Here is a 27,102-nt window from a genome sequence, read left to right as displayed (position 1 = left end):
TATATATATATATATATATATATATATATATATATATATATATATATATATATATATATATATATATATATGACACGAGCCGAAGGCACATGGAACATTTATTGTAGATTTATTTTCTATTTTTCATAGAAGAAAATGCTTCATAATTCAGAAATAAAAGGTTTTCGGAGTGTACTGTTCATTAAGACTTTTTGGTTTGTTTTAACAAGTACTACATACCCCTAAAATTTGGTACCACCTTTTGGGAATATCCTGCATATCACAAATTTCTTATTTATTTTATAAACATTTTTATATTTCACCTTTACCTTATATCCTATATTCTTACTGTTATAAAAAAAATTAATTAAAATAATAGAATTGTAAATATCTCGTGACCCCGTTGCTCCATAAACCGCTCCTACCCACACATCGTCTTGTCTCTTTTTACGTCTGTCAATACGATTTCGGCACAATACTCCGTCTAGTACTATATGTCGATGCTTATATTGGTGCCGCCATTTTTTCGGGCATTCATCTCGTGCCCGAATCACACGTAGATCTCCGGTAGCCAGTCTCTGCTTGAAGGTCTCTAATATTTAGGACTCTACTATATATAGATGAAATGTTTCTTTCGAAGCAGGCAAGTTAATGTCGTTAATGTTTTAACATCAAGATGCCGAGAAATCTTGAGAAAAAAAGAAAAAGCATGAAAGATTCGCGAAGGATGATCTTGCATTATAATTCAATTTTCTTTATTTTCTGATACTTGTTATACGATTACAATAAATAGTGAGGGGGACTGACAACAATTTCCTTGTTTTTATTATTTTTTTGTCTTTACGTTAACATTCAGCTAGGAATATCTATGAATCTAGAAATTCAGCGGAATCGATGCATCGACCGGTCCTCCTTGCTCTCCGAACAAATCAAACGTATCGGATTCATCGATAAAACGGTAAGTAATTGCCTCGGGTATACGTAATATTTGTCTTTATACAGCCAAGTGTAGTGCCCACACTTTATATATACGCGTGTCTCTTTAAAATGTACAGATATAAGTATACATATACATAAAATACATATACATACGTACACTAAAACATTTGTTCATCGAAAGCTCGTGAATTCGTAAGCAACGCGCGCGATATATGAGATATTATTAGATTGATAAGGAATCTATATTCGTTACGGCCGCGCGTCTTGAGAGTTGGATCTCAGTTTCCTCTATTCATTTTAGTCTCGCTTAAAAACACACACGTCGAGAACAAGTTTTTGCAGTGGATATTGACTGTTAAATTGTATGTTCGATTACCAATGTAGAAATAAAATAAAACGATATTTTTATACAGGGTGTTCCAGATCACCTTCACAATCTCTCGTGAGGACGTAAAACGGATTGAGATGAATACAAAAGTCCCATACCATTTTGCGATATTCTCAATAATAACCGAGAAATTAATTGTAAAACGTTAAGGAAAAACGCACGCTGAATGGTTGAGGGAGAAGCGCTCGTGGCCTAATAATATAACGCACGGATGTCAAGAACGCGGTGATTGGAAAAACAACGCACCACTGCCTATATTTATATTACTGCACTCCTACATCTCGGCTCGACACGGTGCGGCAAGACGTAAGATCGTAGCGATGTAAGCCGCGCGCTGACATCTGCCTGCTATATTACTGGGTCACGAGCGCTCCTCCCTTAATCATTCAGCGTGCGTTTTTCTTTAATCTTTTACAATTAATTTCTCGGTTATTATTGAGAATATCGCAAAACAGTATAGGACTTTTGTGTTCACCTCAATCCGCTCCACATCCTCACGAGAGAAGGTGATCTGAGATATCCTGTATACTAGGATAGACTAAAAAGTAATATTTATTAGTAACTGTCGTATTACGCAGGGAGAGAAACAATCTGTCGTGTAAAATATTCAACGAGAAAAATCAATTTTCTATCTTGACAAAGGGACGTTCTATAATAACGGACTGACACGCGCGCGCATCTTTTCTCTCGATGTGTGTATTTGTGACTAATAATAATAATCAGTTAATCGCGGTAGCCAAAACAATTTGTTTTGTGTATATGTTCCTTGTTGGAAACAAGGAAGACAATTCCTTAACAACTAAATGTCATAATATCGCGGTGAACAAACGTTAACGGCTCGTCGAGATTGCTCGCGTGAGAATACGATCACAATGCGTGTGCTACGCCGTGTAATAAAATATGTCAGCGTTCACCGCACCAGAGTTAGCCTTTCGAACATTGACGGGAACTATCGATAGTTTTGATTATGTCCGCTGTGAAAATTAATTAGCGGCTGATTTATCTACTCGCGCCTCCTTCTCTTACTTCAACTGAACTGAAAAATCATACGTGAAGTTGTAATTTAATTCTCTCATTCCCAATCGATCTTTCATCGTTGAGCGTTTTATTAATATGCTTGTGTTTGTCTACATTTAGCAGCCAGTAAGGTATATTCGATTCAAGTTTTTCAAAGTTATTGCCGAGAAACACCTCGCCGACTTCTCGCGTAGTTATAAGAAAGATATTCTTTAGGAGATTAGACACAGTACAAGACATCGATGTCGCGGAACTCGTCGCTACTATTCCCGCAGGCAGTGGTGATGATCCACCGAAAATATGAAACGGAGCGAGCTGTCTGTATGTGTAGGCGCGTGCGCGCGCATGTATGCGTGTGTACTGATTACATTGATATTATATTGATTACATTTTCGTTGTGGCATACGATAGACTGTAAAGATGATGTAGGCGCGGTTTTTAGTAAATTTCAACGTGCGTGCTGTCGAGTGTAGGTGCAGATGCAATTAGCGATTTGAACACGTAATGACAATTCCACCGTGGGAATAAGAGAATTAATCGCCGGAGATTAGGAAAAATCACGTTATCGCAACTGAATCTCATCAGAGATTGTAAGTACGACTTACGTTTCTTCGACTTTTACATGGTGTACTGGGAGAGTAAAATACGAGGGGTAGTGGCCGCAGAGGTGAGTGCGGGTCAAGTAGTGCACCAGGCGAGTACCACCTTCTTGAATGGAACGAAAATCGCTCGATTTGGTTCACTGTCGAAAGATATTTATGCTTTATTAAAATCAAGATAAATGAGACCAATTTGATTCCAGCCAGAAGGAAGGCTGGAATCAATTGTACAATTTAAATGAAAGAAGAAGACAAAACAAAAAAATATTTTCATCGGTATCATGAGTTCACAAACTTACCATTCGAAGAACTTTCTGCCATGAAATGTACCGTCGGATGAACCGTTGCGATATGGCAGTTCAACGCCCACGTGTGGATCTTCCCGGCCTGGAACAGAACCTATATACCTCACACGACCTTGGAGGACTCTACCCTCCGGCGATATGACCTTCACGAGATGATCCAGTTTGAGGTCCCTTGGTATCTGACAGAGAGACAATGATTTACGTGCGATTGTGAACGTTTCCACCACATTTGGCCCGTTGACGCATGAAAATAGTCTGAGCGAAAATATATTGCCAAATACCTTTGGCAAGTATGGCCTAGCATCCTGAGGAGGATGCCAATCGCGAATCAAGTCAGGCTCCGAGTGTCTACGGGCTCTTCTTCGCTTCGCTGTCTGTTTGTTCCAATAGTCTGTGCTGGCGCTTGATATCGTCAGCATAGAGTCGATACTTCGTCGCAGGTAATCCTCGGCTTCGTCAATTAACGACTCGGTGGAATCTCCGCTGTTCTCACCACCGACTGAGTCCGAATGCAAGTTAGGTAGACTACCGCGCGTCATTGGACATTCTGCAAATCATCATCTTTCTTCACTTTTGAATTTCATTACTTCCTACTAGATCATCAGTGTTCGAAATTATTTTCGTATTTGAGGTGATTTTCAGGAGCTACGCCTCTTACTTTCCCTTGCCGGGTGCTTTCGCAACTGACGGTCGTCGTCGTGGCTCTCCGCCTCAGGGCCGTTGACATTATGAGGCGTCTATCAAAGATAGACGTTCAGAAAACACACGCTAACGCATCATTCAATCCTTGTTGTACATCTAATTTAAGGAAAAGTAGTAGCTCCTGCAAATCACCTAGAATATGGAAATAAAAAAGAAAAATTCTGAGTACTCTCCTAGATCAACTTAAATTCCTCCTTATGCGCCTATGTAATAAGTGCTTATGCGCTTATGTAACTTGGCTTGAAACGCGCGTCGAAGAGCACCATACCTTGGAAGGTCACCTTAGATCGCGTCCTCTTTGGTACATTTTTCAAGGCTCTGGAGGAGGTTGTTGGGGGATGTACGTGTGTTGGAGATGATGGCATCGAGGACCACGTGGGTCGCGGCGTAGAAGTCGCGACTGGCATCCTCCACGTATCGAAAGATGCTGCTGTCGCTCTCCAGGAATGCCTCCGCGGAGGACCGCCGACCACCTCGAGGCCTGGCGACGGTATCGATGACAAGGAGCCGCGGTATCGCGACGGATATAGATCGCTCGACAAGCGACAATCGCAAGGACTCGGCAGACCCGTCGCGGGATTGCAACGTGGCCAATATCCGGCGGGAGAGCCTAAAGATTCACGCCGATGAGCCTCCGGTGTACGGAGACCACAGCCGCGCGAATTGAAGCACGTCTAAGAAGAGGAAGAAAAAGAAACTACACGTGCGCCGGACACATGGTGTTCCAACACCATCGATTCAATATCTCGTACGAATATTCTTTATATCATCGATGACACATTATATCAATGAGTGTTTTTGCAATCTGCGTCTGTTACCTGAGCGTGTGGATCATGGCATAGGTGATCCGCGCTCCTCGACAATTCCGGCACCATGCTGGTGAAACTGATGTCCGACAACATGACTCTCCTAGCTTCTCGAGTCTTGTCCGACAGCCTCAGCCGGCCAGGCACTCCCGTTGGCAGCGCGAACTTACTCGGCAGCGTCGTAAAAGTATGCGCGACCTTGTGCGCCAAATAGCTCTCAGAGCGCCATTGTGCTGGCAGCGCGGATATGTCCGTCTGGGCGCCGGATTCTCTTCTGGCGCCGCTGCTGCTACGGTCCATCACCGGTCGCAATGGTGCGGAGCTCTTTCTTCGACTACCAGCTACCAAAGCTTCCCGATGAATAATGGGTCTGAGAAAAGATGAGAAGGCTAACGGCGATTTTTTCTTAGATTCGGCAAGATAGTCGAGATTGAAAGAATCTTAGATCATCACCTATAAGCTGTGGGTGGTGCAGCCAGGGTGTTTCTTCTCGCGGCGTGCCGTAAGGACGATCCAGCCGTGCCTTCGGTGTCCTCCAGTACACCGCACTTGCTAATGTCCGTTTCGACTAAGACAGAACATTGCGACCACATCTTGTTGAGCCTGGTACTGGAACTCTCGTCGAATCTATCGACGCTCTCCTCGCGGTCGATGCTGGAGCTCTGCGAGGAGACGGCCTCCTCAACGGAGCTGGTTTTATCGCCGTTACAGACTAGCGACTCACCACCCTCCGTCGATTTGGTGTACTTGAGAAGAACAGGCTGGCCGGTGGTACCAGCGCTAGCCTGTTGCCAGGTCTCGGTCTCCGTAATGGACACCAAGTCCTCCTGCAGACCGAGATCGCGGCAAGTCTCGTCCGTCGTGAATATCAGTTCGATGTCATCCAGTTCCTCCGATTCGTTCTCCGAGTGTTCGTTCGGCCGTTCTCTCGAGGGATCACTCTGCTGCTGACCCTGCCGAGACAGCTGCGTTTGCTCCACATGGTCGCTGAACACGGAATTGTCACCGTCAGAAATGGACTTTAGACTCAAGTCCTCGGTATCCTTATCGGGGACGTCGAGATGATCCACATTAACCGTGTCGCCTGGAACGATTGATTTTTCTCGAGGTTACTTCCGAAAATACCTTCAAGCGAAGCAATCTCTTGAGAGACAAGTGTGATGTTTGTTCTTCTTTGTACGTGGATTATTTTCCGCGCGAAACATTTGTCACACAAGTCGTACTTGTCTATTTTTAATCGCCGATTTTTCCTTACAGAGAAGAATAGTTAGTTATTATATATTGTTTGCATCTTGTCGCTGTTATTACATTCGTTCATCGAGATGACACAAATCACAAGACTTGTTTGTTACTTTACCTGAGACTCCTTCCACTCGCGACTCTTCTTCGCTATTAATCGCATTTGTTGTCGAAGTCGAAGACTTGTGATTTTCGATTGGAGGAACGTTCAGCATCATAGGTGCGGGCTCGATAATTTTCGAACTAGTCGTGCTTTTGGGAGATTTCGATGAAGTTTGAAGTTTGCTGGCTCGACTGGCGTGTGATGATGGATCAGGACTGTCGTTGCCGCTACTGCTACTACTGCTGCGTCCAGAGGCAGGCTGATCGATTGTATTCTGGATATCGCTAGCGGCGGCCTTTTTCTTAGACACGTCCATACTGGTCTTCGCAGAATCCAAGTGTTGACTGGGACATAAGAGGGGGTTGGGTCTCGACTATTAAATTTATTTCGCTCTTTTTGCGCCGAAAAGAAGCGACCAAGTCGTGCTTACTCTGTGTCGGTCTCTCGAACGATCAATCGAACGCGTCTGGGTTGAGGTGGTGGACTGGTTGTTGCATCGCTGGAAAACTCGCAGCTTCTGCTCAAGATCCTTCGCCTGAGTACGTGATTCTCGAGGGCCAGGCGGCTGACTGCGTCAATGTAACTCTCGCCAGAGAAAGTCCCGACGCTCTCTTGTAGACGACGAAGTTCCTCTCGCGATGAGTCCAAGGCCGAACGCAACGACACGACCGTCTGAATTACCAAAACAAGTTGTATACAAGCGATCTCCATCAAGTAAATAAGTCTTTGTGCTTACTGTGTCAGTTGTATGAATAATTTTAATTGGACAAAGCATTTGTAAACAATAAAGTTACAGATAATTGGTATGATTGTAAAAATTCAGAACAATAAAAGTCTAAGAGAGACTTGTACAATTGCTACAAAAAAAATTTCGCAATAAGTTTTAAATTAAATTAGCAGATACAACAAACTGAATCTTGCAGATCTGAGCGAAGCTCAAAATTTTAAGCTTAAAAATATATATCTGCATAACATCAAAATATTATTACTACTAAAACGTTGCTATGATATCTCAGTAAATTAATTTTCTTGCACAAGATTAGAATAATTTCTCTATCAAAGAGCAACACATTAATACTAAGTTAGCTTAAGATGGTTATATTTTTATAGATATTGAAATGTGATATTAATGTTAATTTAACCACAAGGCAACCTTGAATTAAGGATTAATACAAGGAAATCTTGTATTAATGTTCGAGTTTTAGATCTATTAAAAGTCTCGGAGAGTAACATATTATTGAAAAAGAAAATACGATGAGTCATACTTGATGCAGGGCTCTTATGACATCTAATCCGGGTATTCCCGGAGATGGCAAGGTGCCTCTGAAGAGCCTCTGAAGAGACGGTCGGCCAGCTTCGGCTTCCATGCCTCCACCACCCCGCCTAATATTCTCGAGCGGGTTTTACTTCCACCACGGATCATACCGAATTCTCTATTGTCCCCTTCACCCTGTTTTTCTTTCCCCACGAGATACGCTTGTTTCTAAATACAAGGCAGTAGTTTTCGTTTCAATCAACTAAATTTCTTCACGTGGCATCTCTCCGTTTTTTCTTTCTGCAAAGTTTAATATTGATTTTCAAAGGGAAAAAAAGTGATGAACTGTTAACGCTACCTGAGATGATTATCTACAAAAGGTTACATCTCATGGATTATTTAGATTGTCGCGGATACATGTGTGTGTGTATATGTATACACACACACACACACACACACACACACACACATGTGCATACATTGTAGAAGGCAAAGTTCTGAGCCAATACTTGCACTTTAAACTATACAGCTATATAAGCATCTGATTCATGAGATTATTTTGTGTTATTAAGCATTACATAATTTCATGCTTGATAATATTTTTAGATATTTTGTACTACTACTATTATACTAAATCTTGTTCTATATTTTTACATTTGTACTGTTATTGTTCAATAGAACACAATTCCATCATAATTAAAAAGAAATATATAATATATTGCAGAAGTATAAACAAATATTTATTTTATTCCATGCACACACACATAGGGAGGAAACAGGAGGGAGTTGCATTTATATAAAAAAATTTATACCAATGTGGCTTTTGTACTATGTATACGTTTACTGATGTAGTATCTGTGGGTGCCACTATAGACATTGCAATGCTTCATTTGCATTGTATTACACATAGCTACAATAAGATCTTTCAAAGAAACGTGCAAAAACTCACCTCGTTGAGGGAAATTTGTGATAAATTCACAAACGAGTTTGCATTTTCCGAGACATCAGGGGAGATTTCCCTTAATCAGCCGAGGATTTATCCTTCCAAACGCGAAGTATCAGCGAGAAAAATTGTCGGGAAATCCTTAGCAAGAAAATATACAGTGGTAATAATACTGTCATCAAGCGAAAAGTATTTTCTACGGAAACACTCGGAAAGATCAATCATGCGCGTTCTCGATCTCTCGTCGATGATTACGAGACGTTGTAATCGTCGTGGCGAAAAAACATACTGTGCATCACGAGAATGACGTCGAACGTTACAAGAATGTTCTGATAGTTATCGCGACGATTTTACCGACGTGCGGCGGAAAAGCGCCGATACTATCGTGCATGGGAAGTGTTGCAGATGTGAAAAGGGCGCGGACGAAGCGGCGACCGCAGAGACGAAACGATCCGATCGTTAGTGGGCTTCACGTGACGATGCGAAGCGAAAAGTACGAAAAATCGTAAAAGACGAACAAGTCCGAAGGCGGCAGTGCGGCCTGAGACTGCACGAACGCACCGTCAACGAAGACGTTCGATCGAGCGCCGTCGGCCGCTTCGGCCACGTTCGGCTTTCACGGCGCCGCACGAAGCATCGCAGCATCGCGCGCGCCCACCGCCGTCGTGATCGCTTGGCGTCGGATTATTCGTTCTTCGTGAGAGCGTTTCGCGTCGCGTCGCGTCGCGTCGCGTTCAGTGTCAATAACACGCACGAGCTGTCACTTGCAGCGCGATGCAGACGACGAAACGACGCGACGCTTTCAACGCAAGGTTGCCAACGCCACAACGACAAACGGTAATCATCAGGCACGTTTTCATGTAGGGATGCCACGAGAATAAACTCGGGGTCTACCAAAAATGATCCCTTTTAATCAATTACTAGAATTCGTGTTTTTAATAATGAGATCACACACTCGTCTGACGTAGCTAATGAGACAATACAAGAGCTGCGGAGAATGTATTGTATTACACATAGCTACATGAATATGTAAATAGAATGGCTGCGAAAAAAAGCTACTTTGCAGCCGTAACAAATTCGTGAATCTGATTAGTGTATATTCTTAGACCCTTATTTTGAACTTTCAGTTTCAGTTTCAGTTTCAATATATGGCTTAGCCACCTAATTTTGAACTTTCTCTTATCAATAAGAGTACCATTAGGGTGCCATTATATGAAGCGCGGAAACGCGGAAACACGGAAGACAAAATCTTACTAGATCCGCTATGCGTTCCGCGTCTGTTTTGATTGCCTTATATTACATGAGGTATATTTTGAGCGGAAAAGCGATATGGGCAATTATAAAATATTAATTTTTAACGGTATTTATTAATTAAAATGCTTGTATTCAACACATAAGCTGAAAAGATAAACATATTAGTAAAAATTGCGGTAAATTAAGTTAATATAATTTTAAAAAATGAATACAGATTTATTTGTCACCAAACCGTTGCGCTTTTCCGCGCAAATTGTGCTCCATGTAATATAAGGAGAAATAAAGTCGCGGAACAAGCGCGGAAAAATCTATTGTCACAAATTGTCACAAGTTATCATAAGTTGTTCAACCTAACCACCGTTACATTAAGACGTGTTCAAACACGTTCGGACCTGATATTTTTTTGGAATTCATACCTTGGTATCTTGGATGAAAAGACAATAGAGAAAAGTTTTGGGCCTTCCGCTTTTCCGCTTTTTCAACATACGGGGAGAAATTATTCAATTCGCGGGACGCAAAAATCTAGTAAGATTTTGTCTTCCGCGTTTCCGCGTTTCCCCACTTCATGTAATGGCACCCTAATGGCTCCTGCACACAGGACGCGGTAATGCTTGCCGCGCGGCGGAAGTTCGTGCGACAGCCAATCAATATGTGTGCAAGAGTCATAAAGATAGTCGTAGATAACCTCAATATATCTTACATATCTCATTTGCTTCTTATACATTTATTATACATATATATATTTCTTTTTCGACATTCTTTATTATTTCGTTTAGAAATGATGAGTGGAGTGATCGTAAGTAATAAGATATTAATATTTTGATAATTGTAGTAAACAATTATGTATAATATGTGAATATGTTTATATGTTTAATTAACAGCCACAGTCGACAAAAATCACATAATATATTCTCCATAATTAATCACGACAGACCTCACTTTATTATACTACATAATGTATCATCGCAATTCCGCTGATGTACTTTTCTTTCTGTCCCATGAAGCGGTAAACGCGGCAGCGGAATTATGTTTTAGCCAATTGTAAAATAGTTGCATATTTTCATAAAAAGTATTTTACTGAGAAACTAATTTTACTTTTTATTAATTTATCATATATTATATCATTTGTATAAAATATTATTAAAATTATTAAAAATGTAAGAAATAACATTAAAAAGTCTACTTTTTGTATTATTCCGCGTGATCCACTTCCGCGTATTCCACTCCATGGGACACAAAGAAAATAGAAAAAGCGCCGGAAGAAAAGCGGAACGGCTGTGATTGATCGTGATAACTCTGCACGTTCCGTTTCGCTGAAAATTTCCGCCCCGTGGGACGGTGCCCTAACAATGCTTCGAAATGATTTGTATGTACTTGACCGAAAAAAATCGCCGATTGGAAAACTACTCTTTTAAATCGTTTGTATTTCGTATGAAGAGTTTTGAAGTGCAATTGAAAAAATTTGTGGATCGTTTTATTAATTGTAATTAATTGTTTATTTTTGGACCATGCATTTAGCCGAAATAATGGCCGGAGATAAATTAAACAACCCAAACAGCACACAATATTTATAAATATTTATAAATAATTATGTCGAATTATTTTTTTTAAATATTATATAAATATTTTATAAATATTATATAAATATTTTATAAATATTATATAAATATTTTATAAATATTTTAAGTACATAAAGGGAACAAGTATCAAAATCTTTATTCAAAATATTATTAAAATATAAACTAAATATTTTATACAATATTTATAGTAAACAACAAATATTTATAGTAATATTTTATAAATATTTCTATTTATAAATATTATAAATGAGAAAAATAAATGTAATTATTTATAACTATTAAATTAATAAAAAAAAGTAAAAAAATCAAAATTTAAATCGGTAATGTACACTAAAAAAATTCTTTAAATTAAAGAAATATATTTTATTAAATATAATTTCTTAACTTAAAAAAATATTTGTTAGATTTTAGAAAATGTAATAAATATGAAGTAACATTTTTTATTTATAAGATAAGCTGTAAAATTATGAATTTACAGATAAAAAATAATTTCTTTGATTAAAAAAATTTTTTTATCTATATATATTTTTTATCTATACATAAGGATAAGCAAATGGTTTCCTTATAAGAAGAAAATTAGTTTTTTTAAATGTAAAAACTGTGTTTAAATAAATATTTGCTTGTTTTAAAAGTAAATGAAATACAAGTAAATTTAAAAATAATGAAATATAAGTAAATCATTTTATAAATCTAAATAAATTATTTTCTAATATTAAAAGTATCTTTTTTGTGTTTTAAATTAAAGTTTCTTTTATTATCAGAAAACAATTTATTTAAATTTACAAAGTGGTTTATTTGTATTTTACTTTTAAAACAAGTAAATATTTTTAAAATATACTTTTTACATACTTTTTAAACATACTTTTTACATTTAAAAGGATTTATTTTAAATATCATTTGAAAGTACACTGAATTTATGTAATAAATGTGTCCATGTATGTAATATTAATATATGGCGCGTAGAAAATTTTTGCCATAAGAGAGAGTAAAAGAAGACTGAAGGATAGAAGATGGACGGTAATTGGCTTACTAGAAAAGAGTGGAGTAAGTGTTCTATGACCGCAATGCGTGGCGACAAAACGTAAATATATATACATGTAAACATAGCGTCGTCTTTTCGACGTCGATCGACGAGTCATTTCTCATTGGAAATGTATTAAAGAAACTGAGTAATTAAAATAATAATAATAATAATAATAAATAAGAAAAATAAATATAGGAAGTATCTATAACGGTGTGTGTGCGTGGGGTGTATATCAGTTGGACACGGGGCAATTAGACACAGTCCAATCACAAGTCGCTGTTCCAAGGGACCCTACAAATGTCTCTAATCACACGGTGCTGTGATTGGCTGTGTCCAAATGCACCGTGTCCAAGTGCACCGCTCCCGTGTGCGTGCACGCGTGCGTGTGTGTGTGTGTGTGTGTGGTTAGTTCAGTAAGATGTCAGGTCTAATCGTATTAGTTTAGACTATGGGTGCATTCGTTTTGGACGCTCACATACTTAAAGCGCTCACGCTTATAAGCGCTATTTTTGCTCGGTTACTTTTATTTCTAAGCGCACTCATCGAAAAAATCATAACAGTTTCCTTTGGCTGTTGTAAGCAATTGTGAGCGTAAAAATGGAGGATAAAGATAAGGAAATTGTTTGTGTATTTGCTTAAATATTAGTTTCATTAGATGTTTTTGATGATAACGAAACAAATAACTTATATAAAGAAGAATTAGAAAAATATTTATCCGTAATGATTGGATCAATAAAATGATTGGATCAATGATGAAGTATTTAAGTCACATTTTAATAACTTTTCACTTTATAACTTTTGTTTTATTTAAGATCAACAATTTTAACTTTCATATTCATGTTTTATACAACAAAATATGAAGATTTAGATACAATAAATTTGTGAGAAAGTCCGTTTCCTTCATCAAATGTATTACTAGTGTTGCTGAAATATTACTTATTTTTTTTTAATTACTGTTGGACAGTGCTTTATTACTCAAAATAAATATGATTTAATAACAAAAATAATAAATTTTTATGAGAGATGTCCTAAACTTACCTGTTTCTACACGTTTTGCCTCATCTGATGTAACAACAAGTGTATACATTTTATTATTTGTAACATCTTGCAGAGTTACTCTGGTTTTGTTACTCTCCTTAGAAGTCATTTTGAAACACTATTATTTTGAAACACTATTTCACTTTAAGATTTATATTGGAGGTTAGATTGCGTCGATGAAATCGACGCAATCTAACTTATCGTTCTCTTTGGAAAATAAGCGCTTATAAGTGCTTAAGCTTTTACTGCCCTACCTCGATAGAAGAAGCGAATGTGAAGCCCATTCTACAATTGCGTGAACGTGGTTGTAAGTGGTTGTATGTGATTACGACAACCAATCAGAATAAAGCAATCAGTAAATAAAACATTCGGATATTTATGTATATCGTTGATATTAAGATTATCTAATAGAAAGTTACTATTTAATACGCGTATCAAGTGCACGATGTAAACCAAGCCAATAGCGTAGTTTACATCGGGCACTTGATACGCGTACCAGAGAGTCAATTCTGTATCTCGAAACGAAGTGAAAATTACAAAAGTGAGCACATTCACTAGGCACTGACCAATGAAATTACGAATATTCTAGTATATTTGCTCACTTTTGTAATTTTCACTTCGTTTCGAGATACAGAATCGACTCCCAGGTACTATATTCGTATCAAATTCGTACTAAATATTTAATACGCACAATATAAACACTGACAGATCAATTTTGTACGAGCGTACTAAGTAGGAGTATCGTACTAAACTAATATGCGTATCAAATGATACAAATGACGATGTAAACGTATGAAATGAATGTTGGAGGGAATCTAACCTAGTTAAAATCAGTGTTATCGATAATCGTTGGTTTCTCTCAAAGTATATTATAGTAAAATGTCTTGTAAAAAGGGTTATAAGTTAGAGAAAAGAAGAAACGGTAACATTTTTAGAATTATGCATTCTGACTATCGAACAAAGCTATCTCAAGCAAATTGCAATTCCAAATATCGCCACTAGGAAGCAATAAGCATGAATTAAATTCGTATTATATTTTTCCTTTAGTACGTTCGATGTAAACGCACCCGTATTAAAACATTGGCGCGCATCAAATTTAATACGCGTACTAACGTTTTGACGATGTAAACCAGGCCAATGACAACCAGGTACATGTACCAAACGATCGCCAAAAATCGCCTCTTGTATTCTTACATCATGTCCTATATGATACGATCCTTTCAAAGATGGCCGCCCGATATTTTTCCATATATGTAATACTACTATATTGCTAATGGAGAGAGAAGTCCCAGAACCACGGTGCGGGAATATATATTTCTCTATCTTTCTAAGTATATTATGAACGTTATGCGCATGCGTCAGATAAATCGTATCCGTCAATGGGAAAATAAAATATATTGTATACTCAGTTGCATATAATAGGTTATATATACCATATGCTATAAACCCGGAGATGCTGAGCACCCGGAAATACTATTTATGCGAAAAAAAAGCAGCTGCGAATGAAAATATCATTTTACACAGGTAAGGAAACAGCTATCTAGATTAGATACATGTCACACACTGGCACTTTTACTTTATGTATATAACATCATCTGATCGCCGCGCCTGCGCACTACGGTCAAAATATACTCCTCGAACATCGTCTGTCCTACCATTCTGGGACAAGCTCCTCTTATAGGCAGCATAAGGCGATTAGCAATATAGTAGTATTACATATATGTATTTTTCCGACCACTCGCTAAATACGGGTATTAGCAGTCTAGTTTATATATAGACTGCGTTCCGATATTCACTGCCAGTACTGAAAATCTATAGTTCATGTCACGTATACTATAGATCTTCAGTATTGGCAATGAATATCAGAACGCAGCCATAGAAGTCTGTGCTTGGTACATTCCAACTCCATTGCAACTCCATTGCAATATATTCAATCATTTCCCTCACTCCTTGGGCTTCAGCCCCGCGGCAATTCGCTCCATCCATATATTCTTACGTCCATGTTAGGACTCTAATCTATCGTCAACGAGTCACCAATTTTCTCGAGTTTCCAAATTCTTTAAATCACGGCTACAAATCAAATCCTTGCTGCATCCTTCAGAAAATTTTCTCTACACAGTTTCTGTTTTACAACGAATACACCGTATGAGTGATGTTGCAAATTCTTTCTCATATTGTTTCGCGATAAAGCTGCGATAAGTATCACAAACGACGAGCCGGATAGTCGGCGTACCAACTAAAGGCACCGTTGGAGCCGGTATGTCCTCCGAAATCGATGTAATCCAGAATACGCGTCGTTGATCGCTCGGAATGTTCCAAATCATCCTGATGAATAACGCTCGGTACACCGATGTACGCCTCCGTTTGTCGAGCTACTCTTGACAATGATGGTGCGATCGAATTCACTTCGATTACGTCGATACCATCGATGCTGTCGACGGGAATTGCGATGTAACGGCGACCACCTAGCACGCTGCAAACCACACACAACAGCGACAACGTGGTACTCTAAATAAAAGAAAACAAAATAAATTGCTTGTTCGTAAACAGTGAGAGTATGGTATCAAATTTTGTCGTTCTCGAGATATCTTTTTATCTCGATTAATTATTTGCTTCATAGCTTTTGCCAGCGACGAGCAACAAGTGTCTGGTACATACCCAGATAACATGCATATTTAAAAGATGTCGAAAAGATATCTTTTAAACATGCATGTTATCTGCCCAGATAGCACAAAGAATTCTAAAAGAATTCAGTCGTACGTCACTAATTCTGAGTTTATTTTTAGATACAAAAAGAATTCTTTTCACTGAACTGAACTCTGAAGAATTCTTTTTACATCTGAAAATGTGAACTCAGAATTAGTGACATACGACTAAATTCTTTTTGAATTCTTTTTGAATTCTCTGTGCTATCTGGGTGGGTATTTTTCATCTCATTATCGAAAAATGATATTTTCAGTTATACTCGATCTCAATTTGTCTCATAGTGGCGAAAAGAGATGTTATCAAATTTAATGATAAATTTGTTATTTACCAAATTATTCATCGTCTTTATCGTGTGCTGAAAGTTGACAACTCAACAGTTTGATTCGCTGAACTAAAGAGAGAGGTCTCGTCGCTGGCGTTTTATACATTTCGTTTCGTCGCAGCTTTCTAATCCTTCGAAACAATTACTTCTGGCTACTTCTTGCACCATGTTTATCTCATCGCGAGTCAATTGTTGCCAAGTTGTCACGATTACCAGCCGCTGAAACGTGCAGAATTCTCGAAAAAAATTACCCGTTTCTTCCTCGAGTCACGCCTCAGTACTTTCGATGTTCTTTTGACCAAACTTTCGATTCTTCCTCTCTTTCCTTATGTATGTTTTTCTCTAGCTATCGTCCGTGATATTGTCGATGATTGAACAACCGAATCAACAAATTGAGAAAAAAACTATTTTTATTCTTTTACTGTTTGAAAATGAACGAAAATCAATTTCTTCTTTGTAACTATTCGCGCGTGTATATTTGTATCATATTTAAAATTTAATAAATTATAAAAATCTGATAGGTACCCAGTGAGAAATGACTCATCGGTAGACGTCGAAAAGACGTCGAATTGATGTCGATTTGACGATTTCGACGTCGATCGGTCATTTCTCACTAAGTACAATTTGTCTTTAGCTCTGTATTACATTCGTTTATTCTTCCTCTATTAGACGCATGCATTGAAGTACAATTAAATGTTATATATTATAGTATAGATCAATGTTATTGGTCCTTTTTTCAGTCATGTAGAATTACAAGACAAAAAGCCAGAATATAACCCAAACTTCGTTTAACTCGTTGTCGGAAAGGTGAGGTCTGAAAGACTCTACGCATTCCATTTCGTTCTTTTTAAATCTTTGTAATATCTTCAGAGTTTTTTTTTCTGTTAGCTGTTATTAAATCTCAATGTTCCACAGAATCATGAGAGATTATAAGATTTAAGAAATTATAAAAATATAATAAAAGAAAAGAAGAAAGGAATCCACTAGATTTCACCTTGCCAATGACGGGTTAAAGATCTTTAAATATTTCGCAGCATATCCACCCGCATGCGTATACACAGGCGCACGTATGCACATGTACATACGTGAAAGAGCCAATATACGTATGCATGTATATATTCGATAATATGTATCACAAAGTTATGATTACACGCAAGTACTTTTGTGTTTCGCAAATTTTACTGTTGAAACATGTTACAAATCATAATGTTCAGAATGATTTCAGTTGTTGTAATCTCCATAATTACCATAAGCTTTAATACATTAAAACAAAGCTTACAAACATAAATGCCATTATTGAAGATTTCAGAAAAGATTCATTGTAAAACTTAATTTGTTTTATGATACACTTATTCGATAGTGCAAACATATTTGTGGATAAAAAATTAAAGCTTTATATGTCCTAGACGAAGGTTCTATAATGACATTAAATGTCTACAAATCTAAAAAGACCAACAGAAATTTTTGTCCTAACGACTTTAAGATATGACACAGTTCCATTACAAAGAGAAAAAAATACAGGTTTGTAAGTCCTACTAATTTTAAATATAGGATAAAATCGATGAAAATATGTGCATACATATGTACACACACGCATACACATTTTCAAACTGTACGTGTATAAATATATATATACATATATACATACATATATATATACACGCACACATACACTATATATAAAATGTACTATATATATAAAATATAATACATATTATATAAAATTACAATCCTATTAGAATATAGGAAGAAACATATTTTCTCCAAGTCATCTTTCAATTTATCTCAAATTAACTTGAGTCGCAACTATGTTATCAACAGGCAAGTATTCTAGTTCGAGATTTATATCATCCTTCTTCGCATCTAACATTGATATATTTGCTTCATTCTTTCGCTCTAGTGCAACGTTAATGTGCTCTTTCACCGACACTGTTACTTCGTTTGGTTTAGACTCAGGTTTTATATCATCCTTATTCGCATCTGACGTTATCTCCGCTCCATTCTTCGGTACGATGCCACTGTGCTCCTCCTCTAACGGTGTTACGTCATCTGATTCAGATTCAGGTTTTGCATCATTTTTACTCGCATCTGACGTTGATATCTCCGCCGCTTCGTTCTTCCGCAGCGGTACGACGTCACTGTGCTTCTTCACTGACGTTGTTACATTGTCTGGTTTAGAGTCTTTTATATCATTCTTATTAGCACCCGATGTTGATATCTCTGCTTCATTCTTCCGTTCCGGTACAATGTCACCGTGCCCCTTTTTCATTGTTACGTCGTCTGGTTCAGATTCACGTTTTGCATCATCCTTATTTGTATCCAACGTTAATGTAGTCGCCTGACTCCTCCGCTCTGGTACGATATCATTGTACTCTTTCGCCAATGTTATTGAGTCAGTTGTGTTAACTGGCTGATTGGATTTCTGTAAAATTATAGAATCAAAAATGGAGATTCTTTAATATCGTTTGCGTCTAAGAGTTTGTAACAAATATTACATCGCATTTTGCGATGAGATCGTTTATTTTCGTGCATTAACATGAAATATTTATTTCGAAAGACTTACATATAAAAATAATACACGAAAAAATATGCATACATAAATTTTGCATAATTAATCGTGTGTGTATAACGTTGTCTATTGTTCTTACCTTTGACGTTGGTGTTGTTGAGTTATATATACTTGAAAAAGGTGCCGACTTATCCTCGTTCATCTCCCCTTCTTCCGCATGAGCAGTCAAGCATACGGTCTTATTTGGAAGTTGAATGGACAAAAACTGACGTTTTATTGGATTTGTCTCGAGATGCATCGTCCCCGGGTGAACTTCATCAAGCTCGGCAAGAGCCAAACTTATTAGATGTTGGTCAATTTTAATGTTCTGCGATAATAAAAAATATTTATAAATTTCGGGAGTGATTTAAAATAATACGCACAACTGTGACAAGTTTTCTTCCGTGAGTATTTTAGGATTATTTGAGAGAAGAAATTTCCAAAATTAATATCATCGAACAATGTTACAATATCGTAAATCTAAGATAAAGTATTGCATCTTATAAATAACTGTATCAACACATTTCTACGAATGTATTAAATTGGCGTGTAAGAGATTTATTGCGTTTATCAAGTAAGATAAAAAACAAAATTATCCAATTCGCATGTTCGATAATTGTTACGAATAAAATGAACAATATCGAATCGGTATAATTTGTTCATTAAATATTTAACAAGAATCTCCTATTTTCCTTTTAGTATTCAAACTTCCTATAAGAACTTGATAGAAAAATAGTGAATCTTTTGCACCAATCTAACATATAAAGACACCGAAATGTTTATAGTTTGCTATTTTATTATTAAACATGTAATATGACCGCAACACTTGTATCGCTAACAATAGTTGTTAGCTGTACTTGTCTTTCTTTCCATCTGACATTTACTGGGGTATTATCTCCACACATTTCCACTATCGCGGTATAATTTGAAATAACTTGAGCAATTTACAGCCCACAATTGTGAGTGCAATCTTTATGATAATATGGAAACTCAAGATTTAAGTGTAATTAGAACGATAAATAATAAAGGAAATATTTCACAGATTTCTCGAAAATTCACATTTTATACAATTACAAGCTAAGTAAAATTTGTTTGAAAAAAATGCTACTACTCGCATGCTTAATTTTAAAAATATATTAGCACTTGAGAAAAAAAGTATATAATCATCTCAGCGTTTGATTTTGATAAACAAGTTACTTACTAAAAGATGGAACTTTGCCTATAGACATGTAATTACGAATGCAAAAAGGTTCTCTCTATCTAGAGAATGAAAATATCGAAGATCTGAGAATTGAGGATTAATTGCAATCCAAGAATTTCATGGACGTAAAATTCTAGAAGGAATTCTCGCCCCTTATCTCCTTAGTCTTGTATTGTCATTCTCACCTGATGTCTATCGAAAAGCTCGACACACAGAACCACGGCGTCTGATTTTGGAGGTCTTCTGTGATGAGAGGGACGTTTTATGTAACCTGTAATTGTAGCGTCCATGACTTTCGACTGCCCTAGCCAAGTACATGCAATGAACTCCTTGCAAGCATCCGAGTCCCATTTGGTTTTTCTGATGTAACAATTCGTTTCAATGAAAATAAGATACAAAATATTTCATGGTACTAGTAACAAGATAACAAGATAAATACGGAAAAGAATTACTGGACACAAGACAAAATATTGAGACAAGATAAAATGTAAAATTGAAGGTTCAACTTTCTGTATAACTATCGCGGATTTATATGTACGCTGGTAGCTGTAAAATACACTTTTATTAAACACAGTTTATTAACATATTTCAATTGTCCTTTTTTTTTATTTTAACGTACAAATTAATTTGATTTTGTTATTTGTTATTATACGAGAAAATCTAGTTGTACAGTTTTAACATATTTATTATTTAGCATATTCTCTTAATTTTACATTTGTAAAGTTATTTAATCTTTTAACTTTGATTTTATTCAAGTATTTAATGTGTGTATTATTATTACCTACATTGCTTGTAAATATGAATCTGTTATTAATATCAGTCAGTTAAAAACGAATTATTTCACGAATTAAACAAGTATCAAGATATTTACATCAGAGAATAGATATCTACATTATGTGTGTGTGTGTGTGTGTGTGTGTGTTTGTGTGTGTGAAACTGAAAACAGAAGGCTATACAGCTATATTAGGAAACATATCCTAACCAAAAATAGCCAAATCATGCACGTTTCCATATAATGTAATATTTATATCTACATGTGAATATGAACAGTATCTTACATAATTTCAAGCATAAATTATTGATAGATAGACTTACATGGGCTTTACATTTGCTAGCTTACACTCCACTGCTTGAAGTCGTAAACTCAACATATCGGTACGAAGTTCAAGTATGTCCTTTCTGGTACATTCTAAAAAGGTTCCATAATCCAAGAGGAATACTTCATATTGAGAATTTGGTAGAATTCTTGTTATTTCTCCTCGATACCATTGATCAAACTGTATGCATCTAGCTGCTACTATATCACCCACAGTTATCTAAAATCATCAAGTTATTAATTAATGTTAATGATATGTGTACACATATATAATGATACGCATATACATATGTATACTGCAATTTCTCTGTATTATTCAGTTACGCGATATTTTCGGTACAACGCTTGCATGTTGTAGCAACCTTGAACATCTTGCTATTAAGCAAATTGAAGATACATAACACATCAATTAAAGATATACACAATTTTATGTTAGATTTTATGTCAATATAAATTAATATTAATGTAAGATTAATATGAGATACCATATACTGATATGAGACATTACTATGGATTTAATATATTAATGTAATACTATTTATAATATTTATAAATTATATATTCATATATTCATAAATGCGCGCGCGTTACTAGTATTATATATTTTTTTATCTACCTCTTTCATAATGTGCATTGGGCGATTATTTTCGTCGTCGTAATACAATGACATTTGGCTGACTAAAGATTCTAAATAAATAATTCCAGGACCGAGTATTTGTACCCAGAATTGGCCCGGTGTTTCCATTGCACTTACGTACACTTCCATTGTATCATCTATTAAAATAAAAAATCTCAGTTTTAATGATCAATAAAATATTTCTTTTAATCCTAATATATCATGAAATCATAAATTGGTAAAAGTTTAATAGTACAACATAAATTGTTTCACATGCCTGGTGGTAATGGTGATAGAGTAATTTTTGAAAATGTAGGGCCGTTGCGTATTTCATCCGTCAAAAGTTTTGTATGAGCTCCAGACACTTTGATGGGACATAACTCTTGCAGCACAGCGTCAACTCCATCTTCCTGTTGAACTTTCTGTTCTATGAGATCAAGAGCTACTTCTATTTGTCTGACGGTCCCGTGTACTACTATTCTTTTTTTACCATCTTTAGAAGGGTCACCATATGAATAATTTGCGGGATGGTCAGCTGCAGCAAAAGTAACAATAATCAATAATAAAACGGAGATATAATATTGATAATATCGATAAAAGCGTTATAAAACGTTACATACGAGACTTATAATCTAAATCACTATCGTCGATCATGACTTTTGCATGGGAAATTTCTTGAATCTTCTGTAGATTTTGTCTACCTTTTCCCAAGATGTGTTTCACAGCTTTATATGGCACATAAAACTCATAGGTATCGATAACAGGTATATTGTCTATTATGTTTTGAATCATAACCTGTGCTAATTTAACACCCTCTGCAGAACCTGATATAAGGCAAATTTTATCTGTAGAATCGCATTTTTTATTGTTTTTATTGTTTATACGTCTTCGCAAATTGATAGTTGCACCACTTTTCTTTTCTATATCACGGATTGTACAACCCTGTTTGCCAATAATAAAAGCCACATTCGAATTAGGCACTTTGAACTCTACTTGACATATTGATTTGCATTTATCATCCTCCTACAATGTAGTAAGTTAGTAAGTTGATTGGTATCCAAGAGAATAAATATATTTTATACACAACTTAATATATAATAATTGAGGGTAGATGAATAGAATATAAAACAATTTTATTCTAAAAATATAGAATTTACCTTTCTTAGATAGAACTCATATAGCAAAGTTATACCAACAGTTGTTAAAGATACACCAAGCAAACCAAATAATATCGACTCTTTCCTAATATTTTGTAATATCCACATCATCTTACAATACTTAATGACGCTTCTTCGTTATGAAATAAAAAAGCATATAATCCTGTAATAAGAAAATGATATATCATGTAACATATATATACATATATGTGTGTGTGTATGAATATATTAAGCGTATATATTAAAAAAATATATACATACAGTATTTAACTTTTGTCAATTCTTACTCAAGACTTATCTTTAACTTTTTGGATTTTCTGTTTGTTCTCTATAAAACTCAAAAAATTATTCAACTAGAATTCTCTAACTTGTAAATTATTTTTTCTCCTTGAATCAAAGTAACCACATGTAAATACTTAAATTTTCTAAATAAATGAATGACATTACAATGTACTTAATAAAAATATATAGAATTACTATTTATTCACACACATTTGTTTTAAAATAATACCACAAAAATTATTAATATGAAGCAATTAATAAATTAAAATAATTATATCACAATGGTATATAACAAAATTGTCCACTTTCTTGAAAAATGCATACTATAAAATTATACTATATAAAATATATATGGAAATAATATAATTTCTAAACGTCTTCCTCAGAGATTATTGATTCTTTCTGTAATTGTATTTGAATACTTTGATATCTTCTGATAAAAAAACCTACTGCTGAATATATTTATTACTTAAAACTGAATATTTTTTTTGACATAATGCAATTTTACAGTTTGCACTGTTTTCCTATATGGTTGCACAATTATAAATATTTTTATAGAGTGAAGGTATAAATACCAATGTATTAAAAGGTATCTCATGTTGCATTATAAACAAAAAATTATTTATAAAATCTTTTTATTTCTGATATAAAAGGCGTTTTTTCGTTTCGTGACAACGGTAGAGTTTGGTTGGTTAATTTGGTCCACTTAACGCTCGCAACGCTTCGAGCAACAAAGATAGAAAGACGTTCGCAGCATTGCGAGCGTTAAGTGGACCAAACTAACCAACCAAACGCTACCGTGGTTACGAAACGAAAAAATGCCTAAAATGGAGTATCTCTAATTGATACTTTTATTTTTTGTAAAAGCATCTCTGTAAAAATATTTGCAATTTTATATAATATTACAAACTATAAAATTATATTATATTGATATCCAGCATTTTCTTAAATATGTATTTAAAGGATTCGAAAAAAAACGGAGAAAGACACAAAAGTACAATGGTATTTTTCGAAGGAAAAATATAAATTATAAAATTACTTATCCGTTACACAATACCTAATTACTTAGTTTCCTAACGTAATTTTATAACCTCAAAACTTACTTCACACGGAAAGCCCAATACGTTCAGAAAGGTCCTGCGGTTTCTTTTCATATGATACATAAGGACACTTGTGAGACACAGAACATACTGGATGTGTAAAGCCTAATCTACAAGGTGCTCTTTGCTTTCTGTTTCTTGTTCTCTGTCTTTTTTTAGTTTAAGGCTTAAGGTATGAGTCAGAAAGAGATAAAGAAAAAAAAAAACAAGAAGCAAATAACACATTGTAGATCAACCTTTACGGACGAACATGATAATATTACACGACACAGATGGCATGTAAATATTTTCATATTTGCGTCAACGTTTGTCGCTCCAAGAACAATTTTGCAATTTCTTCTGCCTTTTCTTTGTACTCTTTTTACTTCCTCTCTTTGTATGGATGTATTTTGTTTGCTTTTTTCGAAAGATATATTTTAATAATTTAGAATCAAACAAAAACGACTGGTTATAATTTGGATTAAATGAATTGGCAATATTTATAAATTTTACTGTCGACTGATAATAAAATTAAATTCTATAATATTTTGTTATCACTTCTCACTACTAGTGTTATTCTTATCATTATTATTACATCTTCATTATTATTATTATTACATTTTGTAATCGATCGTTGATAACTAGAAGACGCATTTATTATAAGAGAAATAATTATTCACAGCATTTGTTTGATAAACGTATGTATCTATTAATTAGATGGTCAAATATCCCGTTTCTCCATCCTTTCAAACGCAAATAGCAGTCTGTCTTTCCCTCGTATCCCGTTTGGGATGGCGTACCAGAGGCAGTGGAAAACCTCTAGGACGCGTTCCGTTAAAGGTGCTTTTACATAGGAGCGTCGAGCGTCAAGCGTTGAACACATGCGTAGTAATATAGTAATAGTGAGTTGTTGCTGAAACGCAAGATTAATTTGATTGCATACTAAACTGTCAGTTGAATTTCGAGATATTTATCAGCAATTCAGAAAAAATTGTAAGACATTACAAAATGTCTATTAATTATCGGCATTATTTGTAATTATTAAAATGCAATAGCATTATCAGTAACGAATATTATCAACAAAACGTGGAGTTAATTGCATTAATATCACTAATTACAAATGTAATATGAGCAAAACCAAAAAAAAAGGTTTTGGGTGTGCAATATAAGCAAAACAAAAAAAAAGGTTTTGGGTGTTACAAATATTCGTAGAAAGAAAGAGACATTGCCCTAATAGCGTCAAGAAGCTGAAATCTGAACGGTTTAGATTTCTGCGCAAAGATGCTGCGCACGGGTTTGACGCTCGACGCTCGAACGTTTCCATGTAATGGCACCTTAAGGACGTTCTACATTAGTTGTGTAATGGCTCCTGCACACAGGACGCGGTAATACTTGCCGTGCGGCGGAAGTCCACGCGACAGCCAATCAATATGTTGTTTTTCCGTAAGAGCTAGAAGGTTATTACAGAAACTTAGCATACATATATGAAGGGGGGAATTGCGTATGCCTGCTGTAGACCAAAAGTGTCTTCAAGATCTGTGCGAGAGAGAAAGATATACATTCCTATTCCTCCTCTGTGCGCATACGCCAACATGCGTCAGTTGTTGCTGGACTACAAAATTATTGGTTTCAATATTTTTTTACTTGAATTCTATCAACTTTACCGAAAAATAGCAAGAGATAAAAATTATTTATTTTCTTCTCATAGAGCTCGGCGAATTTTTTCAAAATTTTATATTAACTTTTTAGTACTGCATTTCTTTGCGTTTTCTTGCATTTTCTTGAAGTACTAGAAAGTTAATACAAAATTCTAAGAAAATTCTAAAAAAATTCTAAAAAAATTCTCAGAATTCTATGAGAAGAAAATAAATAACTTTTATCTCCTGTTAACTCTATAACCTAACCAAACCTGGCAACTTCAACGCATGCGCATAGAGGACAAATAGGAACGTATAGCTTTCTCTCTCGCACACATCTTGAAGACAATGGCTGCATTCAGTAGACTCAACAGTTGCACAACAGTTGAGTAATTTGTCAATGTAATTGGTCTACATTTAGGGATCTAATAGCAAGAACCAATAATCGTTGATTGCTCACTGAGCGCTTTTTCTGCTGAATGCGCCCATTTTCGTGCCAGCATTCCTCCTCCATATATATGTGCTCTAAGTGTTCAGCAGAAAAGGCTGCTTTGCAACTGTTGTAAAATTCGTGAATCTGATTGGAGTATGCTCTTAATTTTGGTTAAATCCAAGAGCATGTACCAATCAGATTCAAGAATTTTACACAGTTGCAAAGCAGCTTCCTCTGCTGAACGCAGCCAATGGATGCGTTCAGCGAACTCAACAGTTGCACAACAGTTGAGCTATTCGTCAATGTAATTGGTCTAGATTTAGGGATCTAACTAATAAGAACCAATAATCGCTGATTGCTCACTGCGCTTTTTCCGCTGAACGTGCCCAATGCTTCTATGTCAATGGTCTATGTACATACGTCATTAGTTAGGACGATAGGCATGCTTATATAAATTTTGTTTTTTTTTTAATATCTTCGAACAAATGCGTTTGCCCCGTGATTAAGTTGGGTTCAATTTTAATGATTTGCACATAAATTGTTTCTGGATTCTTAGGAATTCTCTGAGTTTTTAACGGTAACAAAATTTTTCAACACAATTGTTTACATTTCATCCTTTTTGCAATTTTGTTCATTGTATAGTATTTTTTTACGAAATAAATGGAATTTTCGAAATATATTAGATCTTACCTTTTATTCCAGTCTTTCCTGTTTGTTGTACACGCTCACGACTTGCATATGTAAAATGTGAAAATACTCAAAATGTTACAGAATTATAAGCACAAGAGGAAGACTTTCGCCAAGCGCGAAATGAAAACTTTGGGACATAATATCTATACTTCCACTAACTAATC

At 35.7% G+C, this 27,102-nt stretch overlaps 3 protein-coding genes across 11 annotated transcripts; all 3 read right to left on the bottom strand.

Annotated features, from left to right (window-relative positions):
* Positions 1-712: 712 nt before the first annotated feature.
* LOC116844111 lies at positions 713-9,051 on the bottom strand. 7 transcript variants are annotated; one of them, XM_032815247.1, is made up of 11 exons: positions 9,030-9,051; positions 8,282-8,416; positions 7,343-7,632; positions 6,508-6,749; positions 6,093-6,421; positions 5,189-5,819; positions 4,748-5,105; positions 4,198-4,603; positions 3,509-3,774; positions 3,222-3,406; positions 713-3,065 (listed from the first exon to the last, which is right to left on the bottom strand). In XM_032815247.1, exons 3-11 carry the CDS (start codon positions 7,442-7,444, stop codon positions 3,002-3,004), a joined length of 2,583 nt encoding a protein of 860 aa, XP_032671138.1. In that variant the 5' UTR covers positions 7,445-7,632; positions 8,282-8,416; positions 9,030-9,051; the 3' UTR covers positions 713-3,001. The 7 variants fall into 7 exon arrangements, 6 of the variants coding, with proteins under 6 accessions (XP_032671138.1, XP_032671133.1, XP_032671134.1 ...); XM_032815242.1 differs by lacking the exon at positions 9,030-9,051 and adding an exon at positions 8,565-9,023 and having other exon boundaries at positions 8,282-8,471; XM_032815243.1 differs by lacking the exon at positions 9,030-9,051 and adding an exon at positions 8,565-9,023.
* A 4,969-nt stretch (positions 9,052-14,020) lies between these two features.
* Positions 14,021-16,502, bottom strand: LOC116844084. The gene is made up of 2 exons (XM_032815210.1): positions 16,206-16,502; positions 14,021-15,679 (listed from the first exon to the last, which is right to left on the bottom strand). The coding sequence occupies exons 1-2, from the start codon at positions 16,215-16,217 to the stop codon at positions 15,374-15,376; spliced, it is 318 nt and encodes a 105-aa protein (XP_032671101.1). The 5' UTR covers positions 16,218-16,502; the 3' UTR covers positions 14,021-15,373.
* A 332-nt stretch (positions 16,503-16,834) lies between these two features.
* Positions 16,835-27,095, bottom strand: LOC116844081 (tudor and KH domain-containing protein homolog). 3 transcript variants are annotated; one of them, XM_032815205.1, is made up of 9 exons: positions 26,939-27,095; positions 22,818-22,980; positions 22,281-22,683; positions 21,938-22,195; positions 21,661-21,818; positions 21,044-21,264; positions 20,134-20,308; positions 18,848-19,075; positions 16,835-18,621 (listed from the first exon to the last, which is right to left on the bottom strand). In XM_032815205.1, the coding sequence occupies exons 2-9, from the start codon at positions 22,926-22,928 to the stop codon at positions 17,980-17,982; spliced, it is 2,196 nt and encodes a 731-aa protein (XP_032671096.1). In that variant the 5' UTR covers positions 22,929-22,980; positions 26,939-27,095; the 3' UTR covers positions 16,835-17,979. The 3 variants fall into 3 exon arrangements, with proteins under 3 accessions (XP_032671096.1, XP_032671095.1, XP_032671094.1); XM_032815204.1 differs by lacking the exon at positions 26,939-27,095 and adding an exon at positions 24,157-24,377; XM_032815203.1 differs by lacking the exon at positions 26,939-27,095 and adding an exon at positions 24,203-24,376.
* Positions 27,096-27,102: the final 7 nt, after the last annotated feature.

Source organism: Odontomachus brunneus, unplaced genomic scaffold (assembly GCF_010583005.1).
Source record: "Odontomachus brunneus isolate Ranch 3 - 2012 unplaced genomic scaffold, Obru_v1 Obru_scaffold_039, whole genome shotgun sequence".
In the NCBI taxonomy this organism is placed as follows: domain Eukaryota; kingdom Metazoa; phylum Arthropoda; class Insecta; order Hymenoptera; family Formicidae; genus Odontomachus; species Odontomachus brunneus.
Note: the sequence above shows the minus strand (reverse complement) of the source record. Positions and strands in the feature narration are given on the sequence as shown.

Bases quoted from the DNA above. Each gene is read 5' to 3' on its own strand.
- LOC116844111 (XM_032815247.1), bottom strand. From the start codon at position 7,444: ATGGAAGCCGAAGCTGGCCGACCGTCTCTTCAGAGGCTCTTCAGAGGC. The intron at 5,106-5,188 runs GTGATGATCTAA...ATCTTTTCTCAG, and splicing joins GCACCACCCACAGCTTATAG to ACCCATTATTCATCGGGAAG. The intron at 3,407-3,508 runs GTATTTGGCAAT...TCTCTCTGTCAG, and splicing joins CTAGGCCATACTTGCCAAAG to ATACCAAGGGACCTCAAACT.
- LOC116844081 (XM_032815205.1), bottom strand. From the start codon at position 22,928: ATGATGTGGATATTACAAAATATTAGGAAAGAGTCGATATTATTTGGT. The intron at 22,684-22,817 runs GTAAATTCTATA...ACTACATTGTAG, and splicing joins ATGAGTTCTATCTAAGAAAG to GAGGATGATAAATGCAAATC. The intron at 21,819-21,937 runs GCATGTGAAACA...TTATTTTAATAG, and splicing joins TCTATCACCATTACCACCAG to ATGATACAATGGAAGTGTAC.